The sequence below is a fragment of the Grammomys surdaster genome, unplaced genomic scaffold, assembly GCF_004785775.1.
Source record: "Grammomys surdaster isolate TR1022 unplaced genomic scaffold, NIH_TR_1.0 63, whole genome shotgun sequence".
NCBI classification, from domain to species: Eukaryota; Metazoa; Chordata; class Mammalia; order Rodentia; family Muridae; genus Grammomys; species Grammomys surdaster.
The window spans coordinates 15796876-15815681 of record NW_021604565.1 but is presented as its reverse complement, the minus strand read 5'-3'; the positions used below and the strand labels follow the sequence as shown (position 1 = coordinate 15815681).

Below are 18806 nucleotides of genomic sequence, written 5' to 3'. Positions count from 1 at the left end.
GGGCCTGGAAAGAATTTTTAAAATTAGCTTTCAAATTAAAAAGTAGAGTATGTACTGTGAAGGTTCCTCCTGTAGCAGGTGGTGTGCAGTAATATTTTAAATTGGTGGCACCTAATCTTGCTTGTTCTTAATCATCCGCCATGTCCCCGACTAGCCTAGGTCTGTGGCCACGAGCCGTGGTGGCATTCTCACTGCTGCTCAGGCGGCCAGAACACCGGCCCTGCCCCCATGAAACACCAGAATGGGAGATGACTCTGCCAATCTCCCACGCTGTCTCCACAAGGTTGGGCTGAGCCTAGACCATCCCGCCATCCATGCGGTACCCGGTAGAAATGAGACTCTAATGGTTAAAGATTATCCAATAGCTGTATTTATTTGGCAATGCTCAAATAACAAGATGCCCACACAATTAGAAGCGTTAACCAATTACCTAACCTAGATATAAGTTTTTTACCCAGGACTGCTCTTGATACATGCATGGCCATCCATGGCTCCTACATTTCTGCCTCCTACTCTCCTCTTCTTCCTATCCTTACTCCTCCCTCTTCCCCTCCTTACTCTTCCTCTCCTTACTCCTCCTCTCCTTCCTTATTCCTCCCATCTTAGCTCCTCCCAACTTGCAGGGACAATATGCCGCTACAGATGGGAATAAATACAGAGACCCACAGCCAGATATTGTATGCAGAGTGTGATGCCTTGGACAATCAGCCCTAATGGAATATCTCCATCAAATCCCTCCCATCAGAAATCAGGGAACCTTAGCAGGAGAGGAGGGGGAAGGGCTGTAGGACCAAGGAGACGGAGGACACCAAAGTGCTCTAAATCAACAGGATCGACGCACATATGAATTTACAGAGGCTGACACAGCTTGCACAGGTCTACGCCGGATGGCATCCTAGAGCAGAAAGGAGACGGGAACACGTCTCCATCCTAACCCAGAAGCCTCTCCAACTGATAACCATCTGCAAAAAAAAAAGTTTCCTCCAAGTGAGTCTCACTAGGGAAAAGAAACCACTCTTAGGCGTGGGCTGTGTGCCCAGCAGTGCATGCCACGGAGACGGTGTCTGTGGAGGCTTCTTGTGTTACATTCTCATGCTGGCCTTTCCTCTTTCTTTTTTTTATAAAGATTTTTTTATTTTAGTTACATATTTCTTTTTCTCTGTTTTTACCCTACAGGTCTCTTGTATACACATTATGGCTTCCAGTTTGTTGTTTTTTGGGACTCCTGGGTGTGTGAACGACCGGGCCTCTGTCTCTGTGCCTTCTCTTGGGCTCTTTTCCTTCTGCTGGTTTTGTTCTACTCTGAAGTGTTAGTTTTGATTTTATCACATTATATTATATTGTTATGTTATAATATGTAATATTCCCTTGGAAGCCTGTTTGTTTTCTATTGAGGCAGAAAGGGATCGAGATGGGAGGGGAGGAGGAGCTGGGAGGAGAGAGGGGAAATCATAATCCGGATATATTATGTGATGGAAAAAAATCTACTTTCAGTAAGAGAGGGAGGAAAGTAGAGTATGTAGCAGACCTGATAAAGACATTGATGAAAACATGAAGGGAAATGGCAGAGAAGGACGCAGGTCTCAAGGACGCAGGACTCAAGTGCCCGGTACTGAAGACAGAGAGGCTCCTCAGCAGCACAGCTGGCAGTCTAGTGCACAAGGCAATCAGAGCACACTTGACGGGAAGACGGATGGGTGAAGGAAAGAGACCTGGGAATGAGAGTGGAGACTGGGATCAGCTGCTCATGGAGCTGGGGATGTCGCTCAGTTGGTTAAGTGCCTGCCTCACACGTACAGGGTCCTGGATACAATCTCCAGAACTGTGTAAACCAGGTGTGGTGGCTTGTAAACCTGGCTCTCAAGACGTGGAGGAAAGAGGATAAGTAGTTCACACACACACACACACACACACACACACACACACACAGTGGTGGAGAGGGAGGAAAGGAGGTAGAGAGAGATTAATTCAACACCTATGGCTGCTTGGTGTCTGACAAATCTATTAAGACATTTGAAAAAGCCAGCCGTATGTATTGAAAGCAAAGGAACTAGGGGAAATGCAATTATTGCATTAACTGTGGGGGATATTAAAGAAATAAAATATACTTCTTGATACAGTAGCATTTGATATTCAATGTCCCCAGCAATGCTAACACTGATATTGACTTAGCTAATATTGTTATTAGGATGTTAGAAAGAGAATTAAACTCAGTGGAACAAGACAGCTGAGGTCTGACCTACAGACCAGTTCTAAAGACACAAGCCAACAAATAACAGAGAAAGCGTGTTTTCTGCTCAGAGTGGCTGCTCTAGGAAACAGGGTTGGGGTAGGTGGAGAAGTGCAGGCAAGGATTGTTGTTCTCCTACTGAAAGCCTTTTGGTATTGAGGGGTTTCCCAGCTATATTCAAGTGATCACATATGAGTTAAACACACGATGGTTGCAATTGGGTATGTTTTGAAACTATTACTGAAATTAAGGTGAGTGTATTCTATTATTCTCTTGTAGTCCCTCCCTCCGACCTTCCCCTACCTCATCCACTCAGTAAATCACCACCCCTAGCAACTGCATCTATACTTTTATATAAGTGGAACCACATGGTGTGTTTTCTTTTTGTTGTTTAGCTTCTGTAACCCAGAATCACCACTGTTTTCAAAGGTTTATTTGTGCATTTTAGTTATGTGAGCCTGAGTGAGCTCATGTGCACCATGTGTGTATGTAGGTGCCCCAAGAGGGAGGCCAGAGGGCATCTGACTCCCTAGAAGGATAGTCAAAAGTGGTAGTGAGCCACCTGATGTGGGTACCAGGAGCCACAGTCCTGCTCTCCAGCCCAGGTCACCGACGTGCACCCATGTCATGCATCCCCTCCAACTGCTGAGTCGTATTCCACTGTGCTGCCATACCATCATTTGTTAACCTATCCATCCGACTGCTGATGGGGAGTCAGAAGTGTCTATGGGATATCTGAGTGTAGATGAACTACTAGCAGGCCGTTAAACAGAGTGATACAGGTAGAATGCTTTCAGGATATAGATTTGGGGCAGGAGAGACAGATCAGCAGGTAAGCCATTCTTCTAGAGAACCTGAGTTCAGATCCCAGCATCCAATCTGGCAGCTTATCCCATCTGTAATTCAGCTCCAGATAATCCAATTGCCTTTTTAGGCCTCTGTAGGCGCACGCATGCGCAAACGCAAACACACGCACACACACACACACACATGCACACACGGCATATATACATAGACACATGCACATACATGAATAAATAATAAGATATAGCTTTAAAAAAATACACATTCTTAAACTCATCAGCATAAATACATATAGAGAATGTGTAGTATGAGAGGACTGGAAATCCTGATCTGACAGGAATGTACTGGACCTATGTATTAGCATCATTTCTCCACAGAAAACAGATGTTAGAGATGTTGTCATTTAAACATAACAAACAGACAAACAAAAACCCTCTTAAAACCATAGCTGTATTACCAAACAAGCAAAGAAACCTAGGAAAACCTCTTGTCAGTGAATTATAAAAAGGAAGAGGGATTGTGCTTTCTTCAGTATGGCCAACTAAAATAGGTCCTGACATAAACCTGCAACAAATACACTTTAAAATACACTGAATACAGCTTATACCTAGTAAAATTTTCTTAAAATATAAACAGCATAAAAAACAGTAAAAACAAGGAGAGCTGGACGGTTTCAGGGTCACAATGAAGCAGAGACAGAAGGCTAAGCTACACTCCACAGGGAGATCTCATCTCAAAACTTACAGAACCCGCCGGGCGGTGGTGGCGCACGCCTTTAATCCCAGCACTTGGGAGGCAGAGGCAGGTGGATTTCTGAGTTCGAGGCCAGCCTGGTCTACAGAGTGAGTTCCAGGACAGCCAGGGCTACACAGAGAAACCCTGTCTCGGAAAACCAAAAAAAAAAAAAAAAAAACTTACAGAACCCACGCCCAACAATCACACGCAATAGTTTTTAGAGAATGTTGGACCCACACAAAGTTCACCTGACCTGATGTGGCAAAGTGACTGCAAAACCAGGCCCACCACGCTGGTCTTCTGAGACTCTAGCTGTAGGCCAAGCATTTGAGAATGGCCTGGTCATCTCTCCAGCCCACTGCTGGCATCTGTATCTCTGAGCCTTTGCCATTGAAAAGGGCATTTAATGGTCAGCATTTCACCTGGCATGGAAAATGCCACCATGTGAGAATCCTCTTCTGGGGAAGAGGTACGACAAGGAGGCGTGACCAGCTGGTACACTTACGTCACTGTTAATGCTGTCCTCAACAAGTCTAATTCTAGTACAACACTTCTGGGTGTCTGGTAACCACCTCTGGTCAGGGAAACAGGTAGACTAACTACAGACCTTCACTTCACCTTCTGCTCCTCCGAGTCAAATCCCTCAGTCTCATCCCCAGCTCTGCAGCACTGCAGCCTCCCTTTCCCTGCCCCCACCTCCCATGTATCCAACAGATCTTTCTCCCTTGACTTCCCAGCCCCACCATCAGCAGACACTCCCTGGGAAGGCACAGGCCACACTGGGCAGGGACGCAGATGGGTTAGCTGCAGACCTTCACCTCTCCCTGTGCTCCTCCAAGTTCAACCCCTCAGTCTCAGCCCCAGCTCTGCAGCAGACTTGCTGCAGCCTGCCATCGCTCCTATACCCAGCCTGCCATCCCTCCTGTACCCATCTCCAGTGAGCCACATAGAGCATCACAACATTCCCTGCAAAATTCTTCCCCCAAACTCTTTGTTTTGTCCCACCCTATCCCCGAAACCCAGCAGACACTCCCTGGGAACCCACAGGCCACTCCTGCCAAGGAAGCAGGTAAGCTAATTGAGGTCTTCACTTGTCCTTCCATTCCTCCAAGGCCACGCTCCCAGGCCCGCCTGCAGCTCCTTAGCAAGCTTCTGCTGTGGCCTCTCCTTACCCTGCCCCCATACCCAGGGGGCTGACTTAGCAGATCCTGGTGTTACACCCTACTCTCCTCCCTCTTTTTTTTTTTTTTTTTTGGTTTTTCGAGACAGGGTTTCTCTGTATAGCCCTGGCTGTCCTGGAACTCACTCTGTAGACCAGGCTGGCCTCGAACTCAGAAATCCGCCTGCCTCTGCCTCCCAAGTGCTGGGATTAAAGGCGTGCGCCACCACCACCCGGCTCTCCTCCCTCTTTTGAAAGCCCCTGACCTTACCTGGCCCTTAGCCACCCTAAGCCTCAGCTCCTCATAGCCAGACACATGTTACCTGGAGCCCCTAGTAGCCACACTCTAGAATAATTTCCTGCCAGGCAACATGTGGCCACCACAGAGAGGAAAGAGAAACCAAGGAACAAAACGCCCAGCCAACAAACACAAGATATCAGCACCTAGAATTACAGTCGTCCCAATCCCAGATGCCTAGACGCAAGTGTAAAGCCACAATAACGCCCAGGACACTGTCTCTACTAGGGAAGTTACAAGAAAGCCTTTATTAAACAAATAAAGGCACAGCAACCCAACCACAACAGGCCCTGAATATTCCAACATGGCTGAGCGCAAGTAAAAGACCTCAGGGAGCTTTATGAATGTGGTAGGGGTCCTGAAAGTGCCCAATAGCCAGACTCTTCGTAGAAAGAATGCAAGTGTTCTGTATTGAGTCTTACAACTGCCACTGTGAGTGATAGCCAACATTTAAAATGTGACGTCCAGTTGATGGCAAGATGAAAGTTACACGTGCAGTCACACATGTACTTTGATCTACAAGTTTCTTACAGGATAAACATGGCAAGTTATGGTATACCGAGCTGCTACTGGTTTCCCTGCCACTCCAGCATCCAGCTGGCCACTGTTGAGACTACCCAGTCCATATGCAAGACAAATTAATAAATCTACCTTCAATGCATATTTTCTATGGGTTCTATTCCTGTTGCCTACTATAGAAACACTAATATTTATATACAGAAAAGAGAGGAAATCAGACAATGGAAACTGAAACTGCATCTAAAGGCCAGGCTCATCAGTTGCGGGTCTGCGCTGAGACAGGGAAAGTTGAGGCTCTGCACGAGACAGACCCGTGCTTGGAGCGGTAAGCAGAGTTGGCAGACACATCCATTTTGTATACACAAAAATGAGAGCCTCAACTTTTAGGGGAGAAATCCCAAAACTTGAATCTTGGCACTTTAATGTATACATTTAAAATACCATGCAGGATAAAGAAATCGTATCTTTGGGTCAGATCCAACAGAGCCACCAACTTCCAACTGTTTCAGACTAACAGACAAAGGACTTAGTCTTGGGGCCTGGGAGGACTTTGAATCTGTTATTCTCAAAACATCTGTGTATACCTCACCTAGCCAAGAGACGGTTAAGTGGGAAGTTAGAAAAAAAATGATATATTAAACAAATAAAGGCACAGACCCAGAAGGGACCCTCCCTGCTGGGACGCCTTTCCTGGTTTCCTTCACTCCAGTGACCTCCCAACACCTCCACATCGAAGACCCACACCAACCCAGCCGGGGCAACCTTCGGATCATTAGAGGAACGTGTCCCAAGTTATTACTGGAAATTATTTTGGAAGTTCTAAAAATCTATGCTGAATTAGAATCTAAATGTTCTTATTCCAGACTCACTGCTACAATACCTAAGCTGTAAATTATAAATCTTATAATGCTATTAATACTTATTATAGTATTATAAGCCGTATCTATTATTAATACTTATCACAAGCTTTTCAGACACCTCAATAACCCTGTGAAACAATCTTGCAGATAAGGGGTCAAGCTCTAAGAGGTAAGTTACCTTGTATAGTGACAGAGACAAGGGGACGCTAGTCCATGTGACCTCGGTCTGTCCTCTTGACTCCTTACCCAGTTCTTGTTGAAAATAACTCCTTCAAACCAGAAGACAAACAAAAAAGCCTCATCCAACATGGATGGAGGAGGGACAGACATATCAGAAGACAATTGGGAATCTGCATGAAATTGTTCTTCAAGTTGTAAACAACAGAAATTCATCGGCCACACATCAAAGTCTCAGCTGTGTTTACAATGTGCAGACCTCCTGAAGCCTAGATAACCTGGGAACCAATACTTCAGAAACAAGTACTACTCCAAGCCATGGGGCAGCTACTGTTGAAAAAAGGCAGCAGTCACGTGACAGCATCAACAGGATGCCAATGTTGTCCCAACCTTTTGAAGTAAAATCTTGTTAGGAATCAGCATTTTCCCACAGAATGTTCAAACACCACATTTGGAAACCAAACCTTTAGATGCAAAGACTACATACCTGACCTCTGATATTTCTTCAGTTTTATATTCTGAACTCCCATGATATAACTGTGAGTATTTGCAGAGAACACACCATGTAAGCCTGTGAGCTGAGGAAATACAGCCCATGCTCTCTTAAGGCTTTTTGTTTTTCCTTCTGGGTGAAGTGAGTCTGCTCCCTCAGCAAGCCTATCTTCAGGAGGCACTCAGGCTCTTTTCATTTTTCTATTGAATTCTCAGAGAAACTCACACAGAAACAAAGAAGGGTCAACAACGCTTTTGCGGGGCATTTAATGATGATTAAAACAATCCTGATAACTGCAGTGTTCATCCTCAGAAAAATGAAGAGTAGGTTCTTTCAAGGGTCAGCCCTCCTCAGACACCCTAGACAGAGCTGCCACTGTTAGGACTGGCAGAAACCGGGAAGAGAAATTCACACCTCTATTCTGTTCTGATAAAATAAAAGCAGCTAAACTAGGGCAAACAGCTTAATAAGAACAAGAACACGGGACTGTTTTACATAATCTCAACGGATACTCTGCTAGTAGTTCAATTCTAACTGAATCCTAAATCCTGCTTAACCACGTGTGCCACTTTACACAGGTGATTTTCTGTTTCTGGATCTCAGGGTATTCTCAGAGTGAAATTCGAGAAGGTTCCTAGGTGATCTCAAAGGACACTCATGACAGCTTGAGTTTACGAAGAACATAACAGAGACACAAGCAGCAGAGCTAAACTCCAAAACAATAGAACAATCTTGGAAGCAACTCTGTCTTGCACTGAGCCCTCAGTGAACACTTCCTGTCTGTCTACTCATCAGCTCTGTTTGAGGAGACCTTAGAGAACCTAAGAAGGGTGCAGGGAGGCATTTGGCAACAGACTCGTAGGCCTGACCATCTGGATGCCTTAGGTACATGGTTTTTGGAAAGAAACTGGGCAAAAGAGAGATACATACAGATTAAGTGAGACAGCTGTAGGGGACCAACCACCTCTGCAGTGCCACAGGTCCAGCATGGGCGACAAAGGCCCTCTGGCATGATCTTATCCATGTTCTGGCGCCTTTGCCCCTTCAGATAGTCTGATCCCTCAGCTTTGTCATGGAGTCTACTAGCTGTTCAGGTTCCATCTATTTGTTTTGTTTTTCTTTCTTTCTTTTTAGCTTAAATAAACCAAAGAAGACTGACTAGTATGCAAATTCCATAAAGAATGGATTGTAAGTGATCTCAGTAAAGGGGAAAAAAAAATCTAGACCTGAGTTGCAGGCCTAACTGGAGGCAAAAGCAGTAAGCATCCTATTATTACTTAGAGATGAAATGTCATAACATATGATGGATAAATGACAAACTGAATTAGCCTTGCAGCCTCTTGGATCCTCGGCACACCTGAGAACGATGTGTCCAATGAAGACCATAGGAGACAACTGAGTAGCTGCCACCAGAGAACTGAAGAACGGACTGATGAGCACAAGGATGGTGGTGTGAAGTGAGGGCTCTAAGGAACTCTTTAGTAGAGAATAGGATGATTCACACAGAGTAAAACACAAGACACACAAAGGGCTGAGAGCATAAGCAAGTGAGAACCAAATACACAATTGTCCCTGCAGGTTGACAAGTTCTGTCAGTGTGATGTGCTTCTGTCACATTCATCATCAGTGACAGCGGCAGAGGAGGGACCACGGTTCCGGAATGAGGCCGTGTGTCAAGAGCTTCATGTAGCACTCAGCCACAGCCCTGGAGGAACGCTTGTCCTCCAGGAAAGTCTGACTTTGTAAGAAGAAAGTAAATAGCTCTCTGTTCAATCCTATCACTCATTAATGCTTCAACCAAGAGGTCCGCTCTGCTGTGATCTGTGAGAGCCAAATCAAAATAAAATCTGAAAACAAAAAGCTAAAATTAATTCCAAGACATTGCTGATATTTACTTCTAAGGGTCCAGAGAAAGAAAGAAAAAAAAGAAGAAACACAATTTTGTATATTGATATGGGCTTGTTTCTCAGAGATTCTGGACTTGATGTTAGCTTCAGGGTTTCTAGAGACCAGACAGTAAATGGGCTTTTGACAAGGGACCTCCAAATCCAGCCTACTGTCATCTTATCAAATCTCTTCATGGATGCCTTAAACAGCCGTATCTAGCAAACATATGGATGTAAAACCATATTGGTTTTCTACAAACATTATCACGGGAAGAAAACCCAAATACAAACTATTAAGAGGTCTTTTCTCATGCACACCAGAAGAGGCAATCAAATCCTATTACAGATGGGTGTGAGCCACCATGTATTGCTGGGAATTGAACTCAGGACCTCTGGAAGAGCAGTCAGTGCTCTTAACTGCTGAGCCAGTTCTTCAGCAAGAAGTCTTTTCTCTATCGTGATAGAAAATTTAAAAACAAGTCAATAATGTAAACAGTAGGGCTTTCTGAGATTATAACACCATCAAAACTAGTAATCACGACTCCTTGCCCATGTTAACATTCTAGGAGTCTTAAGCAACTCTAGCTTGCATGGCTAAGGTACCTTTTCAGATGTAGTTTTCTTACTGCAACAAACCAGCACACATGCTGCTCGAGCCTGCCAGGCTTCTCTCTAGCACACAGAAGGGCCAGTGGCACACCTGGGCCAACTCGCCATAGAAAGGGATTCCCAAAGAGTAGTCCCTAGATCAATAGCACCAGCAACTGCCATGGACTTCTTAGAAATGCCGATTCTCCATCCCATCACAGATCTACTGATTTGGGAAGTGGGGTTGGAGCCAGAGATCTACTTGATAACCCCTTCAGATGAGAATCACTGCCTTAAAGTAAGTCAACTCTTCAGCTCTGCATCTCAAGTTCGCTGCCAGAGACCCTGAACTACATCACCACATCACAGATGTCAGACCAGCCCATCATACTGAGGATGTAAAACTGATGAAGCCATAGACCTATACCCCCCCCCCCCATCCACGGAAAGACTAAGAGCAAATAAATGGTTTAACTCCATTGAGTTGAAGGGAATCTTCACCTTAGAGTTGTTACGAGTTCCTAGTGGGGACTGAACAGACAGTGGAATATCTAGAGAATCTAAGCACTATCTAGATTGCCAACCTACATCACCTCTCCTCAACTAGGAGCTCAACCCACCTACTCATGACGTCAGGTGTCCCCAACACTCTTCATCTTCAAGTGGCTACACATTTTAAAGACATGGGACAGAAGCATAAGCATATTGTGCATGTTCTTAGGGTGTCTACTTGTGCCATATTATGACTTTTCTCCCAGAGTCATTGAAGAACTAGGGTGTGTCTCCATTTTGGGACGCTTGCTTGGCACACTCAAGCCTGCAATCAAGCACCAGCAACAAAACAAGCAAATAAACACCACCAACAGCACTGATGGCTCCATGGAGAATTTCCTTTGACTAAATGACAAGAGGGCCAATAACAGGCAAGTTTATATAAGCTGGCCTAGCGAAGAGTAAACTATTATATGTTGTTAGCTTTATTCAGATAGCCCTAATAAATATAACTTTAACTTTTATGTCTTATCCATATTATCAGTAGTAGAAAGACAGTCTGAGATAAGGAGCCACACTGATAGATACTGCTAATGGCATAAACAGATAGGATTTTCTTTAAAATTTGTTTTAAATTTAGTGGGGGGTGGGGGGGGGACAGGCCATGGCATCCATCCATGTGGAGGTCAGAGGACAACTTAAAGTCAGTTTTCTCCTTCCACCATGTGGGCTGCAGAGATCCCACTCAGATCATACTTGGTGGCAGGCACCTTTACTTGGAAGATGAAAAGAACTTGTGATTAGGATCTGGAAAAGCAGTATGTGACAACATTTTTTTCTCCAACATGAGCCTATAATATTCAATGTTTTTGTTGCGTGTGAATGCAAGCCAAAAGGCTTCCATGCAGAGGAAGTTCTTAACCATATAGACTAAATACCCACTCTGCAGATGTCAATCAGGTTTTTTTCTTAGTTATTTCAAGATTTGATTGTTAGGCTCTGGAACAAAAGGTCATGGTGACAGAAGGGACACCTAAATTCAGTAATATGACTTCCCCTTGAGGCTGACCTGGCTACTGGCAAGTGGTCACCATACCAAAAGCAGGGTAGCAAACACTCTTAAGGCCCTACTGTGTGCCACAGCACCCACATGGACTGTGCAGCTCCATAATGTCAGCTTCAGACCCTAGGCCCCTTCCAGTCAGGATCTGTCTCAGTGAAACCCTATGTTTAGTTCTCCCAAGCAGACTGGCCCTCCGTCAGGGTCTTAGGTGGACCCTGTTTCCTTGGAGCCTCAGCTCGAATTCTCCTCTCCTCGTAAGTCTACAGGCTGCCCGCTGCTGTAATAGTCGGTTCCCTTTCTGCCTAACTAGTCCCGGTGCCCTATCTTAGGAAGAAAGTAAAAACTCAAGGAGGCTCCTCTTACAGACAACAAATAATCACAAAGCACATGAAAATGAAACAATGGCCACAGCAAGAATAATAGTGAAGTGGGTCTAACTGTGTGCCTGGTTTATGAGCGGCTGTGGGCAAAAGGCAATCTAAGAATACAAACCTTTGCTGAAACTATAAAGAAAAAGAGTAAGACGAAACAGATTGTTTTCTATTTCTATACATTCCAAGAGAGCACAGAGGTCTACTGATTCATTATTGTACGCCCAGTAATTGAACGGGGTCTCCAGTATTTACTGATATAAGCACTGGAATATTTTGTTGAATGGATGGATACCAGCTAGTCTCAGAAAGATACAGAAAGATGACCTGTAGCACCCCATATCACAGTAATAACAGGGAAACCAGACTGTGGACCTGGGGTCAGAGGTATTAGAGGGACTGAGAAAAAGACATGTTTGACAGGGCCGGAGAGATGGCTCAGCAGTGTAGAGCACAGGTTCTTCTAGAGGACTCACGTTTAACTCCCAGCAGCCACCGGCCAGCTTGTAACTGTCTCTGACTCCCACAATTCAGGAGGACCAGGCACTTGTGTGGCACAGACACACATGCAGACAAAACACGCATACCATAAAGCAAATAAAACTGAAAAACAATAAAATACATCTTAAAAAAAGAACAAAGGTGTTTGACTTCTTTTCCTTTGATAAAAACATAAAGGGTTAGCCTACACAGGGGTCCTTAACACTGTGTTGGACAGGCCTTGTCTCCATTAGTGCTGAAGAACACGTATCTCCACTGACACAGGGATCACAATACTGCCGGTCCTTGGCAAGGAACTGCAGATTTTCAGTTCACAACATATGCGCTCTACGCCTGTTTAAGACAGAGGTTGTCAACCTTCCTAACGCTTCAACCTTTTAATATAGTTCCTCATGTGGTGACCCCCCAGCCATAAAATTATTTATATTACTTTCATAACTGTAATTTTAATACTGTTATGTATGAATCATAATATCTGTGTTTTCTGATGATTTCATGCAATCCCTATGAAAAAGTCTTTTGAGGCCGCCTCCCAAAGGGGTCACAACCTACAGGTTGAGAATAACTGCTTTAAGAAAATCAATCAATCACGGTGTTATTGTGTTACAAACACTTTTGCTTACTTTTATCAATGTGTTCAATCTCAGGCTAGTCAGCTTTTTTTTTTTTAACAAATGTAAAATGAAACTCGAAACAATAAAATTAAAAGTGCACACTACTTCTATATGTGAGGCTTGTTATTTGAAAATATTTTTTGGTATGGAGCATTATAACATTTCATTTATTTCCTTTGGAAAACTGGAAAAACATACATACTACTGGTTGTTATGGTAGTATGCCATATTTTATATGGCAACTGTCCAACATGGAAAACTATAATTCTGAGAAAACTATAATTTAGGTTCAATGAATATTAATAGACACAATACAAATACACAAAAGGGAGATGGAAAACTTACCACTACCTGCATTCTACATTCTCCAGGAAAGAAAATAATCACCACAATCTTCTCACAGCCCCTCGTGGGTGAGCTCTTCAGAGGGTATGACTCATCTCAGACAACAGCATCTCAGACTGCAGGATACTGAGACCCAGGAGAGGAGCTCAGAGCCTTTCCATAGACCCCTTCTGCTCACATGCAAGTCTCCTATCTCCATCTCCCAGAAGCAGTCAAGGTTCTGTCCCTGCATCCACAGCATGGCATCCCACAGGAAGGTGAGCTGCGGTTCTGCATTTAAACTGCAATGGCAGCCACGATACACTTCTGAGGAGGACACTTCGAAGCAGCTGTTTCACCTCTGTGACTCATGTTTTACTTGGGATAGCCACAGCCATCTCACACAGTACACCCTAAGATACAAAGTAGCTGGACCAGCCATCTCACACAGTACACCCTAAGATACAAAGTAGCTGGACCAGCCTTCTCACACAGTACACCCTAAGATACAAAGTAGCTGGACCAAACTAAACATCTGCTCTCTAGTAGGGCTCCGTGTATAAGCACAGAAGGAGAGGTGATAAATGTCGGCAGGACAGAGTCCTCTGGATTCTTCTAAAGGCACACAACCACAAATGTCTAAAAAAAAAGTCATTCTAAAACAGAAACTGTTTTCTCTTAGACATCCATTGATCCATTCCTTTTATTTCTAATTGAATATCAACACTTTAATAGTACAAATGAACATGGGGAAAGGAAAAGGTTTTATGGCTTACTTCCTTTAAACTGTTTAAAGATAAATGGCCACATGCTGGTCCAAACACAATACATGACTCTGGACCTCAACAAAGAATAATACAACATTCCTGTTTCCATTTTCCCTAGATCAACCTCAGTCCTACAGTATGAAGTCAGCCTCTCACAGGATGTCGCCCTTCTAAGTTCTGAAACGAAGCTCTAGACACAAAACAAAGGACACATAATGGAAAGCCAGCTGCCATTTTCTTTCCCACCAGGGACAGTTCAACTGGACAGCATCCTTTTTTTATAAAGGCAAGTTACCATTCAGAGTCAGAACTTACTCTTTGTAATACAGATGACCTTATGAAGGGGGACACAAAAGGAGGGGAGAAACTGAAACCTCTTATTTCAAACAATTTCTGAAGCAAAATTGAAGAACCATGATATTCCTGTCAGATTCCTCTAACTTGTGATAAATTTGAGCCTAAAAAATTATATCGAGTAGGGTATGGTGGTCCATACCTTTAATCCCAGCACTCCAGAGACAGATGTGGGTGGATCTTTATGAGTTGAGGGTTAGCTTGGTCTATATAGCAAGTTCTAAGCCAGACAAAGATAAAACACCATTCCCAAGAAAACTTACAGAAGAAAGAATTTATTTGGGGCTTATGGTTTCAGAGAGTTAAGAGTCCATGACCGTCACGGAGGGGAGCAGGACGGCAGGCAGGCAAGACGCTAGAGCAGTAGCTGAGAGCTCACATACTGATCCACACATAGGTGGCAGAGAGACAGACAGACAGACAGACAGAGAGAGAGAGACAGACAGACAGACAGACAGACAGACAGACAAAGAGAGAGGGACAGAGAGGGAAAGAGAGAGAGGAAGTTTTTAAACTACAAAGCCCACCCATAATGACACACCTCCTCCAAGCAAGACCATGCCTCCTAATCCTTCCCAAATAGTTTTACCAACTGGGGACCAAGTATGCACACATATTAGCCTATAGGGCCTTTTTCTTTCAAACCACCACAAGCAGCAAGAGCTGCAAGTATGAGAATCTGAGTTCAAATCTCCAGTACCCACACAAAAAGCTGAGTGTGGCTGTGCTTGCCTGTAATGGCAGCAACATGGGCAGACAGGTAGACCCCACAGGCTTGCTAGCTAGACAGCCTAGCCCAAACAGTAAGATCCGGCTCAACGAGAAACCCTGTCTTACGACAATAAGGTAGGAAGCAATAGAGAAGGACAGCCAACATACTCCTCTGTCTGGCCTCTGTCTCCCCAACACACAACACAAATGAATAAATAAGATAATTCATGTGGAAAGTAAGAGCCTAGGTATCATATTACTATGAGTGCACAACGTGTATTTATTCCATGATATACTATCTGTAAAACACTTCCAAGTACTTAGAGATTTAGTGCCATACACAGAGCCCATTTTTTTGCAAACACATTAAAGTTTTACTGAAACACAGCCATATTAATTCACTCATATATTGTCTGTGACAGGGACTGCACGGTCTATAAATCTGAAAGTATGTGGCCCTTCACAGAAAAGGTTTACTTAGTGGGTCTTAAACTTTAATAATCACATCTACTGGGACAGTTTGTTACTACAGCTGTACGCTGTTCTCAGAGATCAGGGTCTCTAACATGCTCCCGAAGCTGCCGTCTATGAACTAAACTTTGAGAGCTATCATCCTAGCTTATCTGATCATAAATTAGCGACCTAATGTCAACAAAAGAGGCTAGCTAGCACAAAATGAAACCCGAGCACAGAAAGCGTGAGAGGACTTGATGAGATGGCTCAGTGGGAGAAGGCATTTGCCTGACAGCCTGAGTTAGATCCCCAGGGCTCAAGGTGGAAGGAGAAAGCCAACTCCCACACGTGACTTTCTGACCCCCCACACTGGCACTGTGCATGGCACATCTGTACACACACACACCATGCATATACACACATATAGTAATAAATTAAATTCTAAAAGAGAAAAATAAGATAAATCTCTTGACTTAATGGAATTCTTGGCAGCTAAAATGTACATCTGAGGTAGGCATGGTGGTGAGTGCCTATGATCTCAGAGCATGGAGGCAGGAGGACCATGAACTCAAAACCAGCCCAGGCTATATAGCAAGTTCCAGGCCAGTCTGGGAAATACAAGAAGACCCTGTTAATTAAAAAAGAAAAGAAAGCCTGCCCTAGGGGCACAGACTTCTAACCCTGCCACTGGAGGAAGGAAAGAAGAATTTGAAGTTCACAGCCTACCTGGTTTTGAGACTGTTCAAAACCAGACTGGGCAGCTAAGGAAGATTCTGTCTCAAAACAAAAACTCTTTGCAAAAAGACAAGAAAAGAAGGAACAAGTGGCTGCCATGACTGCCATGCAATTCTTCAGCCTTTATCTTAAAACTAATTCGATGGAAATGTAACAGGAAACCTGGACAGCCCCAAAGCTTGGTATGTGAAGGTCATATACCAGGAAGAGACAGGTGATGTCAGCCAGCACTCGGAACCAAAAACCTTCCTGATGGTGTTAGACATCAAACTACCTGGGAAGCTAACTACATAAGTTAAAACAAACAAACACAACAACAACAACAAGAAACTTTTTAAAAGTAGAACAGAAGCACCTCTCTTTAAAAAAGATAATCCATGTAACATAAACTAGTTGTTACTGCCTTCAAAGCCCTTTAAAACAGCTGATGTACCGTCTGCTTCTCTGCTCCTATAAGAAGGGCATCGAGTGTAAATGTTATGAATTTCTAAGGTCACTGTAAGCATTTAAGACTAAAATGTACATAGCTGCTATATAGAGAGAAAACCAGATTAAAATAAAGTCCTTTACGAATCCTTACTGGAGCATGTATTATAACACACTATCATCAGAGGCAGCCAGACCAAATGCTGTAATTACTGCTCGATGGTATCCACTATACACTTACGGCTCTGATTAATCAGTGAAAGTCTCCCTGTATCCTTTGTTGAGTGTTCAAAAGAAGGCCTTGCAGGGCTGAGGGTGTAGCTGGGTGGGCGAGACCTTGCTGTATTTGAGGGGCTCTATGCTCAGTCCTCAGTGCCCCGCCCATCTGATAGAAAGAAGTGGAGTCTGCTCTAGTTTGGAAAAACTACTGAAAGATTAAAACACTATAACTTGTAAGTCTTTTAAAATTATATCTTAGTATTTAAAAACCACCCTACCCAGACAGGAGTCTACAGAGAGATAGTCAGACAACTAACTATTCAGCCTTCAAAGCTGCAAGATCAAATGTGGTCAGTTTAAAATCTATCTAGATTATATTTCTAGGGGTTACATCTCTCAGAGACAACCTGAGGAAAAACCTTTACTGGCTGCAGCTTTTCTAGAGAAAGATTACAAAACTTACATCCTTGTCTTTTTTTTCTTCATGAAGCTTATCAACCTAACAGATCTGTGTGGCAAGGCAGGTTCCTGTCTCTACAGGCAGCTCTTTCTTCCCACACCTCCCTGGGACATTTGCATATCTCTAAACCAGAGACAGGTAACTGAGGCACCTGAGGCAATCTTTAGAGCCACACTGCCCTTCACCCTACAAGTGGACTTTCTTTTAACAAGTATCCTATATAAAGAAACCACACTTACATGCTACTGAAAGTCACCTTTTAGTAAAACATTCTCTTTAGCACCAAAACATTTCAATAATTTATTAGCTTTGGGAAAACTCAGTCACATAAATTGCCAAGTACTTTTTAAAAACATGTAAGTTTCTTTCATTTTAGTTCAAGCAATACAGATTATATGTTCAGTCAACCATTTAAAAAATCCAGAATTTGGGGCCCAGTGTGGTGGTATACGGTGGCGCACACCTTTAATCCCAGCACTCGCGAGGCAGAGGCAGGTGTATCTCTTGAGTTCCAGGCTAGCCTGGTCTACAGTGTGAGTTCCAGGGCAGCCAGGACTACACAAAGAAACCTTATCTTGAAAAACCAACCTAACAAAAAAATGTTAAAAATTAAAATAATTCAGAAGTCACAGTCCTAAAGAAGCAATGACACAAATTCAGAAAAGCAAAATATTGTTATTATCTGTAAGCATCCTTCATTATGAACTCAACTTTTTTTAAACCAAATTAACTAGCGGCCCAAATGTAGACAAAATATGTCAGCGGGAAGGGAGGAACTTACTTAATTTTCAAAAGTACTTTAAAAATATGATAGGAAAAAAACTGTTTAAAGATTTAAAAGTAGTAGGTTAAGAGAACCTACATATAAACTAATTTTCAATATAGTCGTGAAGACTCACTCACCTTCATTTCCACAGCAGCGATTCCCTGGTCATAATGACCCATCAGGTTAGGGAAAAACGTCATGTTGTAGGCCATTTTCATACATCTGGGAACAGTGATTGGCTCACAGGTGAAAAGGCTGTGCCCTCTTACGAGGGGCAGAAGAATGCATGTCAACAGAAACGGGGACATTTCCATCTTCTCCAGACTCCGATTTTACCACATGGCTTGGATTACTCTTACACTCCTTTCCGCATCAAAAGATTGTCAAATCAGAGAGAAAACGTACAAATTCGTCATTTCATTCTTTTTACCATTTTGAAAGAAACTGTTTCCTGAAAATGAGTTCTGGGGCAATTGCTGTAAAAACAAACCCAAAGTGTGTTATCAGCAACATCTGTCACAAAATCAAATCCAAGTCAAATTTCATGCTAGGTGACTGATGCTAGAAAAAACTGTGGAAAATTCCATCTTAACAAGAGTCATTTCCACCTGCCCGGCTATCCTTTAGCTAAGGAAGCCTCAACTCTAGGGAAGTGCTGATGACGGTTTATACTGTCTGAAACACTGGGTAAGAGAGGCAGGGTAAAGAAATCTGGAGAGGGGGAAGGGGTGCAGATGGGTTTAGGGGCCCCTTGGTCATCTCACTATATGGCAAAAATGAGGACCAGTGGGATTCCCTAAG

At 43.4% G+C, this 18806-nt stretch overlaps 1 protein-coding gene across 1 annotated transcript in view; it reads right to left on the bottom strand.

Annotated features, from left to right (window-relative positions):
- Fzd6 (frizzled class receptor 6) overlaps nt 1–18319 on the bottom strand; it is a 31110-nt gene extending 12791 nt beyond the window's left edge. Inside the window, exon 1 of the mRNA XM_028767718.1 lies at nt 18143–18319. Within this exon, the coding sequence (XP_028623551.1) occupies nt 18143–18319 (177 nt within the window). The remainder of the gene's footprint in view (nt 1–18142) is intronic.
- Nucleotides 18320–18806: the final 487 nt, after the last annotated feature.